Source organism: Scardinius erythrophthalmus, assembly GCF_964197995.2.
Source record: "Scardinius erythrophthalmus genome assembly, chromosome: 14".
Taxonomy (NCBI): Eukaryota; Metazoa; Chordata; class Actinopteri; order Cypriniformes; family Leuciscidae; genus Scardinius; species Scardinius erythrophthalmus.
The window spans coordinates 30,085,841-30,099,870 of NC_138234.1; the positions used below are offsets into that span (position 1 = coordinate 30,085,841).

At 33.1% G+C, this 14,030-nt stretch overlaps 1 protein-coding gene across 1 annotated transcript; it reads left to right on the top strand.

The window, feature by feature from the left end:
- The first annotated feature begins 10,775 nt into the window (after positions 1 to 10,775).
- LOC308701631 (uncharacterized protein) lies at positions 10,776 to 13,511 on the top strand. Its single transcript, XM_081383986.1, has 5 exons — positions 10,776 to 10,999; positions 12,280 to 12,603; positions 12,688 to 12,816; positions 13,035 to 13,136; positions 13,304 to 13,511. Exons 1-5 carry the CDS (start codon positions 10,975 to 10,977, stop codon positions 13,309 to 13,311), a joined length of 588 nt encoding a protein of 195 aa, XP_081240112.1. The 5' UTR covers positions 10,776 to 10,974; the 3' UTR covers positions 13,312 to 13,511.
- The last annotated feature ends 519 nt before the right edge of the window (positions 13,512 to 14,030 follow it).

Consider the following 14,030-nt stretch of genomic DNA (forward strand, 5'->3'; position numbering starts at 1 on the left):
GTAGCCCCGCCACTTTTCAGCGCTGCGCTCGTTGTCTTTTGACTTTCGGTCTGTATTTTCACAGCGGTTCTGCGTGTTTATTAATGAACGGCTCGTTTTAAAAACTTCCCGACTGACGACTGACATTTAACCCTTTCATGCATGAATTATGATAACCTCAGTCAGGATTTTTTTCCTATGTGTTTTTATTGCTCTTAGGGCATGAAAAACAAGAATTGATTTTTATTTATTTATTTTTTACAAATTTTTCAAAGAGATCTTCAGATGTCCACTTGAGTGGACAGCATGCGGTTAAGGTTTAAACTGAAGATATACTGTATTAAATATAAGACAATAATCAAACAGATAAAGTATGTGAATTTAACAAACTAATTAATGCAATTATATCAAATAATGTGAAAACTATAAAATATATACAAAAAATATAAATGCAAAATATTGCAATGGCTTCATACAACTTCATACAAGTTGCACTTCGTGTATCTTTGATATCAGAACATGAGGACCGTGATTCCATCAGAATTTTCTACAGCCTGTCAAGGTACAACTGTGGAAACCACTCAGATGCTCCCTCCAGTGCACCAGAGTATGGAGATTTACCCTTATTAGCTGATAATTCTGATTATGTTCAAGATGGACATGCACATTTCTATCATAGCCCTCCTCTGAGAAAACCTAGCGATACGTTTTTTTCAATCTCATCTGAAATTATCAGTGTTGGGGGTAATGCATTACAAGTAACATGCATAACGCATTCAGATTACTTTTTTGATGTTACAAGTAAAGTAATGTGTTACAAGTAACATGCATTACCTAATCAGATTACTTTTTGATCTAACAAGTAATTAACTACAAGTAATGTGCATTACCTAATCAGATTACTTTTTGATGTAAAGAGTAAAGAAACGCATTACAAGTAATATGCATTACGTAATCAGATTACTTTTTGATGTTATGAGTCAAAAAACGCATTACAATAACGCACATTACATAATCAGATTACTTTTTGATGTTATGAGAAAGGAAACGCATTACAAGTAACATGCATTACGTAATCAGATTACTTTTTGATGTTATGAGTAAAAAAACGCATTACAATAACGCACATTACATAATCAGATTACTTTTTGATGTTATGAGAAAGGAAACGCATTACAAGTAACATGCATTACGTAATCAGATTACTTTTTGATGTTATGAGTAAAAAAACGCATTACAATAACGCACATTACATAATCAGATTACTTTTTGATGTTATGAGAAAGGAAACGCATTACAAGTAACATGCATTATGTAATCAGATTGCTTTTTGATGTTATGAGTAAAGAAACGCATTAAAAGTAACATGCATTACGTAATCAGATTACTTTTTGATGTTATGAGTAAAAAAACACATTACAATAACGTGCATTATGAAATCAGATTACTTTTTGATCTAACAAGTAAAGTAATACATTACAAGTGTCATACATTATGTAATCACATGACTTTTTTCGATGTCAATGAAAATTACATTCTAATAATACAAATACATTTATTTACAGTAGAAAAAGTCAATGCATATTAAGTTTTTAAGTTTTAAATTTCAAAAACAATATTCACATTATAATTATGAATTGTAGCTGAAATATAGCCATTGCATGCATGACGTCCACTACAGTGGACATGTGATTAATCAGAGTTTTCTCTCAATCTAAAATCAAAACTTGGAAAATTTTACTGTGATATGACTCATTAGATATTGCTTTATGCTGCAATATTTTTTTTACCTACAAGAGTCTCCTAGGATAGAAGGAATGGATGGATATTCTGGAGCAACTTGGCATGTCTGACTGACCCTTGGCCATCTTGGTTTGGAGGGGGAAAAAATCGAAACACAAAGGCTTGCCACTTGGTTGCAATTTATAGGATGATGCACCAGGGTCCAATGAAGAGATTGATGTGCAACTTTGCCATAAAAACCCGTGCAAATTCAAGAAAATGCTTTTTTAATAGCTGTCCACTGTAGTGACCACTATGCGTGAAAGGGTTAAGTCATCTGCTTTAAACATCACAGTCCTCGTGATAACTTTCGTTACATTTACATTAAGTAAATCCACTTCAAAATGCACAAATCACTATTCCAAGTTTTACAACCTTGCGTTGTAAATATAACATTCAGAAACTGACGAATCAGTTTAACGTTTCATTTAAGACAAGCTTTATGATATGCAACTATAGGGTGACGGAAAATTAGGAAATCGGCTACAATTAACCATGGAAACTTGCAATTAGCTTAATCATAATTTTAACTAAATAAAGTTATAATGTGATTATAAGAAGATGTTTATTATAACTATTATTGTTATTAAATTATTTCGTACATCTGTTTGGAAAATGACCCATTTTTGCTCTGCCTTTGGTTTATCCTAGGAAAGTTTACATTACCTTGACCCGTGTTTCATTGGATTATGTGTTGATAAATGTAAATTTAAACTTTTTTTGTGTTTAAAGTTCAGCGATAATTTTCTTTCATCTGACGGTCTTCTGGACAATTCAAGGTGAGCATTAAAGTTTAACAGTCATTCTATATATGTATGTATGTATATATATATATATATATATACATATATATATATATATATATATACACAGACCCTCTCCAAAAAATGTGAATATCATGGAAAAGTTGATTTATTTCCATAATTCCATTCAAAACGTTAAACTTCCATAGATTATAGATTCAGGGCCCACAACTTAAACGATTTCAAGTATTTAGTTGTTTATTTGTACATAATTTGGGCTTACAGCTCATAAAACCCACGAAAACAGGATTTCAAAAAATTAGAATATTAGGCTACATGAAATCACACAGTAATTACACAGTAATCCCATGGTCACTGAACCAGGTTTTGGTTATTTTGGCAGTGTGGGCCGGTGCAAATCCTGCTGGAGAATGAAGGAAGCATGAAGTGCTCTGGAAATGTCCTGGTAGACGGCTGCGTTGACTCTGGATTTAATAAAGCACAGTGGACCAAAGTCCTCTTTTCTGATGAGAGCAAATTTTGCATCTCATTTGGAAACCAAGGTCCCAGAGTCTGGAGGAAGAATGGAGAGGCACACAATCCAAGATGCTTGAAGTCCAGTGTGAAGTTTCCACAGTCTGTGTTGGTTTGGGGAGCCATGTCATCGGCTGGTGTTGGTCCACTGTGCTGTCCACTCAACGCAGCCGTCTACCAGGACATTTCCAGAGCACTTCATGCTTCCTTCAGCAGACAAGCTTTATGGAGATGCTTCCATCATTTTCCAGTAGGATTTGCACCGGCCCACACTGCCAAAAAAACCAAAACCTGGTTCAATGACCATGGTATTACTGTGTAATTACTCTGTGATTTCATGCAGGGTACCCGCGGGGTCTTAAAAGCATTGAAAAAGTCTTAAATTTGATAATCTCAAATTAAGGCCTTAAAAGCCTTGAATTTGGTATACAAAGTCTTGGATTTCGTTACAGAGGTCTTAATTTTTTTTATTTTTTTTTGCCTTTTCTATGATTAAATTCATACCGTAACAAAATTAACTGTTACTAATGTAGACTAATTAAAAATTAGTCGCGTAACGTTGAGTGCACCTCGCGCTTCACGTCATTAAAGAACGCGCGAAAGCGCGCGCACCCGTTACGATGGTTACTAAACAGAGCTTTTCTGTTAAAAGAACATGTTTTCTACCCGGTCTTTTCAGTAGTACGTTATCTGGCCACAGCCATCCACGCGCGCTCTCTCTACGTTGTTCAAGCAGCGCGGATGATCTGAAAACACAGACAAGCTGGAGTTCAGCGATCTTCATTTGAGAAGATCTGTCACGAGCCGCTTGAGCTGTTTGTGCGACTAAATCTGCGATCAAAATGCAGGCTGATATACAGCAGTGTTTTTAATGTTGATCATTATGCGAGCAAGAATCCAATGTTTCCCGACTATCCACACGATTTCAAATGTGACATTGATTTTATACAACAGTAAAAAAAAAAAAAAGGGTAACATTGAGTGATGTACTACATTTTAAACAGTATTGTCAGGCTTATTGCTCTATTTTGCAACAAAATCTGTGGCTTTGACAAAGACAATGAGTTACCGCCACCTACTGGCGATTTTAATATCATATTTTTATTAATATTAAACGTTTTTTAACATTGAATATTTATTGAACATTGTTTTATTTAAAGAATTATTTATTTTTTAAAGGTATTATAAAGGTGAAAAATGAAATGGAAAAATTGATTAAATGGGGCAAATATTGTCCCTTAATGGAAAGATGTGACTGCAGTCGTGGAAGAGAGGGGGTACGGCACTGTAAAAAATTGGAGAACTAAGGAAAAGGGATATGTAGAATTGCACAAGTGCTACTGCTAAAGAGTGCAATGTCAATACAGCCTGTTAGCTTAATTTTAATTTCTCATAAGCTTAATCGAATTGGCCTAAAGAGAATAATTATGACATTTTCTGTCTAAAGACTACACATAAAATAGCTACCAAAATTAAAGTAACTGCAGTTTGACTAAAAGTAATGACTAAAAGTTGACAAAAAATGCAAACACATTTCGTCAACTAAAACTATGAAAGGCAGAATGACTCAAATGTGACTAAGACCAATAAGCATTTTCGTCTGAAGATGAAGAGTAAGACTAAATAAAAAATGGCTGCCAAAATTAACATTGGCCTACACACGTGCACCCTACAACGCTGCTGCGTATGTATTTTATATGACTGATAATTTACATAAAATGTTTTATTTAATTCAAGTAGTCTACTTGTACATAATTATTTTTTAGGGTTTAAAATGTATACAGATTTGACATTTTCCACTCATACTTCTGTCGGAATTAGTTCGAAGTTGGCATTGAATTTCATTTGAAATGGTATTAAAAAGGTCTTAAAAAGCCTTGAATTTAAGTTGGAGGATCCTGGGGGTACCCTGTCATGTAATATTCAAATTTTTTGAAATCCTGTTTTTGTGGGTTTTATGATCTTTGTTTTTTTTATTTTTTTTATTTTACCTCTCTTGCCTGTTTAATTTATTTCGTCTTCTCTCTGTTTTAGTGTGCTCAGAGACCATTGTGGGTGTTATTGGTGGCTCCATTGTTATTCCTTGTTCTTCTGAAGAGCGTCAGCCTTCAATTCAAGACATCACTGTGCATTGGAGACAAAGCAGCCTGAAAGTGTATGACATAATTAAGGGTACAGGATCAGTAGAGGGGCAGAATCCAGCATTCAAGAACAGAGCTGAAACCTTTCCTAAAGAATATCTGAACGGAAACTTCTCGCTCAAACTCAACAGTATACGAAACACTGATGAAGGAGAGTATACATGCTTTATCATAGAGGAATCAAAAACGCGGGATGCCTATCTTAGCATTAAAGGTATGTAAAAAAAAATGATTGACACATTTTTTTTTTCTCTCAAAGAGTAACAGGATCTTAATGCTATAATTGCATGACCACACTAGTTATATTTCAGCATACTCTCTTATGGAGCAACATTCAAGGATGCATTCATGTTTTCATGTTGTTTTTCTTTTGAACTTTTCTAATGACAGAGAAACAACCAATAAGAGATAGCTTCAGCAAGGGAACAAAACCACAACCTGAGATGACTGTAATCATTATTTCCATTCTTTGTATCGGCTTTATCTTTTCTTCAGCTGTAAGTACATTCAGCATGAACCTCATATTGTAAGTAGGCTGCAGTTTCTAATTAAATATTGCAATGATGTATGTGTTCCAGAACTTCGCCACAGAACATTCTATGCAACTGCATGTGCCGGTCCCAAGCCCGAACAGAAGAAGGAGGGGCTGGAGAAGGATGCCTTTACACTGATAGTAAATACATGCTCAGAGTGTGCTCACTGTTTAAACTTCTTGTTCTTCTTCCGAGACATTTCTGAATAGTATCTCCTCCTTGAGCTTTCAAGCTACAGTAGATAAAAAGTCTACACATCCCTCTTAAAACAGATGTTTTTTTTTCATAAAATAAATAAAATCAGAACTTTTGCCCATTTAATGTAAAAACTTCAACCTACCATAATGCCATAGTGACAGAGAGAGAAAAAACTAGTACATTTACATTTTATTTTCATCTTCTGCTGAACAAATCTGAATGGCCTACCATTGCAAAAATTACTGTGTATAATTATTTTGTATATATTATACACACATATGTATGTATATATTTAACAAATATTTGCATGTGTATACTGTATATTTATACATCATTTATATTATATAAAAATATAAATATTTTATATATAAATAACACATTTTTCTTAAATATATACATGCATGTGTGTGTATTTATATATACAAAATAATTACACAGTACACACTTATGTTAACACAAATTTTTATTTTGGATGCTATTTAATTGTGATTAATTGTAATATAAAAATAGAATATTCTAATATTCAAATAAAACTGATATTATTACATTTAGTTGACTACATCTGGAGGGGTGTCCAGTCCTACCGTCCTGCAGAGTTGAGCTCCAACCCTGATCAAACACACATGAAAAGTCTAACTAAAGTCTTCAGGGTTACTTAGAAAATTAAAAGTTGTATCTCTTCAGCAGTGAAAAAATACAAGAAATATATATGCCTCAATTTTAGGACACTTAGACATGTCATACGTTCAGCATATTTAGCATATTACTTTTTTTTTTTTTTTTTTTTGCATCAAACAAATAACAGAAACATTGATGACTTGGGCCTTTTTTTTATACCCTAATAGGGCAACGTGTCCTGGGAGATACTATTCATAAAATCCAAACTACATCACATATTTAAAAAAAAAACAATTCTTTGGAAATGTTTTACTTAAGTCCAGATGATATTAAAAGTGACATGAAATAATTTGTTGATGATCATTTTCCACTCTTGCCTGTTTTAGGGTTAACAGGTTTCACTGGTTTTGGACACAAACAGATATCCTTTGACAGGATCTGCCGTCCGGGATCGGATCTGATATTTCTTATGTGAAAATCCATTGGCATAGTCGGCAGGATGTAGCAATCTAACAATTCGATCAAAATCTTTTGTGTGGTGTTTAAAACTCTTGTTTCAATTGCTTTATTACAGGACTGCTGTTGCTGTGTCTCCATTGATACAATGTATTTTGTTGTTCAATTATTTTCATGTCGTTGATAAAAAACATCTGCTTTTTAATATGAATATATTTTCAAATGTATTTAAATGACTATAAGCTAAAAAAAATTATTGAATATTTTAGAACTCAGTTTGAAAGTGTATAGGTTCAATGTATATTATTGTATATGTATATGTATGTATATAATGTATATGAGTGATTATAATCAAGGTATCAATCAGTATTTTTCCTTCTAAATATCAAATGAGTTGAATGACTTCTCTGGAGATTTTGCTTTGTTATAGAAGCCACCAGTGTGATTACTGAAATGTTCTTTTCATGTATTCTTTAATGTATGTATTTGATATCTGAATGCATTATCAGTGCTTGCTCATTTAGCCCGGCTTCCAGAAATGAAATATGGACTGGTTTTGTGTTTGTGTTTGAGAAAGATCTTCAACATGTTAAAACACATAGGGGTCATTGAAGCCAATAGTTTAAGGGAACATTTCTTTGTTAAAGCCTTAGCCTACTTTCCAGTTATACTAAAGTGTAGCTCTCCTTGAGAGAAAGAACGTATTATCTTGATGTTTTATGAGGACTCTCCTGTTTATAGTTAGAGCGATCTGGAAGGTCACGACGAGCCTGACTTCAGGGTCCGAGTGTCAGCCGCCTAATAGATGGAGATATGCTTCTGTGAAGTTCCATCTATCTGTATATGTGTGGAAAATTACTATGTTTATCTTTTTCTTAGCCAATCAGAAACTGCAACCTAGCTTAAACCTTGGTGAAGTGTATAATTGCTGTGACCTTTGTAATAGTAAGCGAGGTGGCCTACGAACTCCTGTGTGAGTCTTGAAGCTGAACTTCTGCTGATGAAACTGCAAACTATCTTCAGTAAATCTTTTCGTCAGTTTATTATAATTCTGACTCCGGCTCTTCTTTCTAACATCTGGTTCTTGGGTCCTAAACTGTTACCCCCTAACACTTGTGTGTAGTACAAATGATTTCATTGGTTGAATTATTTCATGTAGAAAACGTATTGATTTTTACTTCATTTTTACATCAATTGGATAACGACTGCATTACGCCGTTATGGTTTCATTCCAAATAAATGTGGTAACATGAAATACTGAGTTGAATTTTTTTATTAGCTTATTTGTAAATCAGACTAAAGTCAATTCAAGCCACCTAGCAACAAGAAAATGTATAAATATACAGTAGCCTATTAAAATATTGTGAATGTGAATCCAGATTTATATGGATAAACAAAACTGCTAACTCCAACTTGAGTGAGAAAAATAACTATTCCTTAAGAGTCAAATCCATCACTGCAAAAACCAGAACAGACGACAATATTCTTGTTAACAGTGAAAACACTTCAGAGGTAAGACAACAAACCAAGACCAAACTATAACTCAAAAAAAGAAAGAAATACAATACAGTAAATTACACTACGGTATTTTCATAAGAAATGACACCCAGCCCCAACAGCTCTCCATATGTGGACAGGCAGTTTAATTTACAAAAAATAAATAATTAAAAGATCCATTTATAAAATATTTCAGATGTTCATGTTTCATGTTAATGTGACAAGAACAAGAACTTCTGTTTTTAATGTTTTAAGTTGTGATCGTCCAATATTATTATTTTTTGCTAATTCAGTCCCCCCCCGCCTGCCCGCATTTTCAATTGTAAAACTATTATCATATTGTTCTGAGGAATCTTGCATGAACCTGCATATTTTTATTTTATGACTTTTTGTTTTCAGAATTAAAATGTTACAGGCTACAGCATGTGGTTAAACTCAACTGAAGCACAAACCAAAACCAGAAACAGAGTCTGTCACCTTTGTCTAGAGTGGAGGTTTAACCTTCGACTGCAGTTTCTAAAACCTCAAATGCAAGTAATTTGTTCAAGCCAACATGCTTTCAAAGCACAACTAAAAGGACATTTACTAACATTATTTAGATCTGAAGTGTTGCTCATAAATCATTGAGATGGTCTGATTGTTCTGTAAATCCTCCTTCATCTGTCATTGACTGTAGAAGAGAGAAGCTGCACTCGGTCTGACTAAACCTGCTTCCACTGAGATGCTTCAGCAAGACGCTTTCAGCAAACTTAAGGAGACAAGATATTAATGTTAAACTATAGTTAGCACAGCATAGTTGTAATTATAGATTATTTTCACATGATCTGAAGTACTAACCCACGCTTGTGATTAAAAACAGCAGTGAAGGTGTGAGATGACGGTAAGTTACCGTTTCTATAAATGTCTGTTCTCACCTGCGTCTCATTCACGTCTCCACTGTTACTTTCTTTACATGTTGAGTTTGAGCATATCTTCACCAAACCTGAAACAGCAGCGAATTAAACATCACACAGACTCATTAAACAAGTTATGAATGAAACATGAGCAGATTATTATATACTGTAAGACCAACAAAAGACGTGATATTAATCTAAAGAAAGCCAACAAAAAACATGTAGTTAGTGTTATATTTGTATAGATATATGTATGAGTTTGTCTTAACAGTAAAATAAGTAAAAAGTACCAATAACTGCAATGATGAGAGAAGCGCTGAGCAGGACAGATGTGATGATGATGGTCAGATTCCTCCAGGATTTCTGCTGTTGTGGAGCGTCATGTGACTCGGATTCTGGAGTCTGATTCCTGTGGACAAATTCTGTCAAAATAATAATAAAAAAATCTATTTAGTGTTGAGCCAAAACAATAAACCAAGTATTAAAACATTTTTATACTTTTACATGTAATATAGTAAATATAATAATAAATACTAAAATAAGTCATTTTAAATTACTACATTGACCATCAAAGTAAGAAAATAACTCACCGCTGATGTAGATTTTGGTGCCGTTGTTGAATTTTAGTGGTTCACTAGTTTTCACACAATAATAAACTCCTAATTCATCAATGGTGATATTTCTGATGAACAGACGACTGTTAGTTTTCACTGAGTATTTGTGTTTAAAGATGCTGTTTTCATATTTACCTCCTTCATATGCTCTATCATAAGTGCGTAAGATCAACACTGGAGGATCCGGTAATTTCAGTTTGTACCAGTAAATCTCCTCTATATCAAGATCACAGGTTATAATCACATCAGATCCTAAAGTTACTGGTGTGTTTGTTAGACTCTCTGTGGCTTGATACAACATGAACAGATCTATGAGAGAAAGAAAAACACATTTATTAAGATATAAAATCAAAAGAAAACTGACTCAATCAAATGTGACGTGAGAAACTCACAGATCTGCAGCTGTATGATCTTCATTGTCTGATCCAGATGAATAATATCTGCTATAGTGATCATTCAAACATCTCGAACTGTGAGCGGAAACACAAACCTCGACCACACAGACGAGAGGGGAAGTCAGAGATGAACTCATGATTGCAGTTATTTATATAATTTTGAAAATAATTCTTCCAAGCTTGATTTGTGTAATTTGAAGTGCAATTTGAAAATGTAAAGAATATACGTTTTTGAAATACTACAAAAGAAAGTTTAACACCAGTGTCTATGGGGTCAAACCAGTAATCCAGCATGATCTACAGGAGAGCTGCAGTTGCTCTGCTGTCCTCTAGAGGCGCTGAATGGAAGTTTCCCACTCAGTTTCACCGCTGGATGGCAGCTGTCACTCGTTGACTCTCTATTTTTCATGTTCGCTGAAAACATCACTCTTTCATAAGCACATGTGCATCATTCGCTCATTTATTGTATTTATATGTTGAGAGAACTCGATCTCGATCTGAACGGTGTCTGATTTGCGTCTGTTTTTGCTTCAGAGCTGCAGAAAACTTCATCTTCAACTCATATTGAAGTGTTTTAATCACGACAATAACATGAAGATCATTCAGCTTCAGCTCTGTGAGTTTATTACATGATATTTACACTAACAGTCAAAAGTTTAAATTAAGTAATCAAAATTAAGTGATTTATTAATATAAATCAAAATTAAGTTAGTTTTTGCTTAAAACAAGCTAATCTATCTGGGGTAAGAAAAATAATCTTGTTTCTGTTTCAATTAAGATTATTTTTCTTACCCCATGGACAGATCATTTTGCTTGTTTTACTCACGTAATTTTGAGAGAAAACAAGACATAATATCTTATCTAATTTTACTTATCTAGTAAATGCATCTTGATTTAAGAATTTTTAGATATTTGGACTGGAAACCAGACAAAAATACTACGTAAGAAAAGCATTTTTTGCAGTGTGCATTTATTTAATAAAAAGAAAACAGCAATATTGTGAAATATTATTATAATTTAAAACAGCTGTTTTCTATGTGAATAATAGTAAAGTGTAGTTTAATCCTGTGATCAAAGCTGAATTTTCAGCATCATTACTCCAGTCTTCAGTGTCACATGATCCTTCAGAAATCATTATAATGATGATTTGATGCTCAAGAAACATTTCTCATTATTATCAATGTTAAAAACAATTATTTACATTTTTATTTCAGGATCCTCTGATGAATAGAAAGTTTAAAAGAACAGAATTTATCTGAAATAGAAATCTTTTGTAACATTAAAGACTACCGTTCAAAAGTTTGGGGTCAGTAATTCTTTTTTTTTAAAGATTATTTTTTAGAAATAAAATAAATCAATACTTTTATTCATCAAGGATTAATTAAAGTGACCGTAAAGACATTTTTAATGTTACAAAATATTCTATTTCAAATAAATGCTGTTCTTTTGAACTTTCTATTCATCAAATAATCCTGAAATCATTGTACAAAACTGTTTTCAACATTGATAATAATAATGAATGTTTCTTGAGCATTAAATCATCATTAGAATATTTCTGAAGGATCATGTGACACTGAAGACTGGAGTAATGATACTGAAAATTCAGCTTTGACCACAGGAATAAATTACATTTTAAAATAGTTCAAATAGAAAACAGTTACAGTATTTTAAATTGTCATAATATTTAACATTACTGTTTTTAAAAAAAAATCAAATAATTGCAGCCATGGTGAGCAAAAGAGACTTCTTAAAACATTAAAAATCTTACCTATCCAAAACTTTTGAACTTATGACTTTTGATTATTAATCTTGCAGCTGTTTCATAAGTTGATATTTATATGACTTCACAGTTTTAAGTCAGCTATCTTCATTGTGATGCGTGTTTCTGTCTTATAGATGTATTAATCTGTTGTGGAGCTGCAGTCTCAGATCAACTCACTGATTTGGGATCAAATGTGACCATAAACTGTGATCTTGATGAAAATGAGGTTTATTGGATTTTACTGAAAACACCAGATCATCCAACTGTGATTCTACGGTCATTCTCAGATCCAACAGCACCTTTTTACTTAAATAAAACACTCAGAAAGAAATATTCAGTGCAGTTTAAACACCGTCTGGTTATTAATAATGTAACCGCTGATGAGTTAGGAGTTTATTACTGTATGAAAACAGGCACTCCTCCAAAACTCAGCAACAGCACCAGACTGCACTTCACCGGTGAGTTCATTTACTCTTTCAGGGATCAAGACATTGATGCTTACATGTGTCATTTACTTCATTCACTTTTTTCTTTCTTTCCAGAATCAACTCCACTGACTGAGTGTCACAATCATACAGCGGTGGAGTTTATTGATCAGAATCAGACACAATGGCAGATTATGATCATCATATCTGGACTGATGAACGGGCTTCTGCTCATTGTGCTGATCGGTGAGTGACTCTTCTTTAAGAAAAACTAAATCAGGAAATGAACAATATTAGTGTGTGGTGACATTTGTAACAATATAAAGATGATGCTCTTCTTCTCCAATAGGCAGGTGAAGATTTTTCTATTCATTCATTTTTTTTGACTATTATTTTGTTTGTGTCTCCATATATACTGTTACAATTTAAGGATTTTTAATCTGAATTCACTGTTTCATTTTTAGTTTTTGCAGTTACAAAAACAGAACGGCTGGAAAAAAACATTTATAATGCTGATTTACTGCTGACAAAAGTTATGTATCAGCCTCAGGACCCAAACCAGTCAGGTACATTTTATGAAATCATTCATATCAATACTAAAATGAATGACTGTAAGTATTGTGTAAGTTGATGACCTTTTATTACAAAAAAATAAAGTAGTCTTTTGTTTTGATTCGTTTTAGTTGAACTGCAGCTGAAATGCTAATATTGTTTTTCTCAATATTGTTTTCAGGATGCTGAGAGGGAATTTATGAGCTGCAAATATTCAGCATCCAAATGCATATACTGTATGTGTGACTATAAGACATGTTCATAAAATATCATGTGCTTCACATTGTGCTTCATGTCAAGAATATATAGTTTTACAGTGTAATATCAGGAGTATTGGAGAGACTGGGGCTGTTTTTTTACTTTTACACCAATAAAATAGTTGAAAATTGATTATAAAGTCTGCTTCTCTATTTTCACTTCTACATTTCTACAGTTATTGTCTGGGAAAAAATATATAGACTTATTTTATGACTTTATGATTCACACATTAAACATCATTGTCAGATTCATTGATAAATGGTCTTTCGATCATATTGATGTTTAGTTAATTCAGTCAGCATTTGCATATAAAATGTATATATGTGATTGTAATGAACAATAAATTAAATGGAAAAAAGAAAAGTGGTTGTTTAAAAATGGCCTGCCGTGAGTAATGTATTATAATAATATTTGTGAAACTTTTTTTTTTTTTTTTTTGAAATGAAAGAAACAAGATACAGGCTACATCGTGTGTTTAAACTCATCTGAAGCACAAACCAAAACCAGAAACATTTGGTCAGTTGACAGCCAATGATAAACAGAGCCTGTCACCTTTGTCTAGAGTTGAGGTTTAACTGTGAATCGAGTGTTTTTCCAGTACATTTATGTATCTCAGTTCTCACAGTTGTCTAAACCTCAAGTGGAAACAG

Excerpts from the sequence above, each read along its gene's own strand:
- LOC308701631 (XM_081383986.1), top strand. The coding sequence starts at position 10,975 with ATGAAGATCATTCAGCTTCAGCTCT. Across the intron at positions 11,000-12,279 it reads GATCATTCAGCTTCAGCTCT|ATGTATTAATCTGTTGTGGA; the intron begins GTGAGTTTATTA and ends TCTGTCTTATAG. Across the intron at positions 12,604-12,687 it reads CACCAGACTGCACTTCACCG|AATCAACTCCACTGACTGAG; the intron begins GTGAGTTCATTT and ends CTTTCTTTCCAG.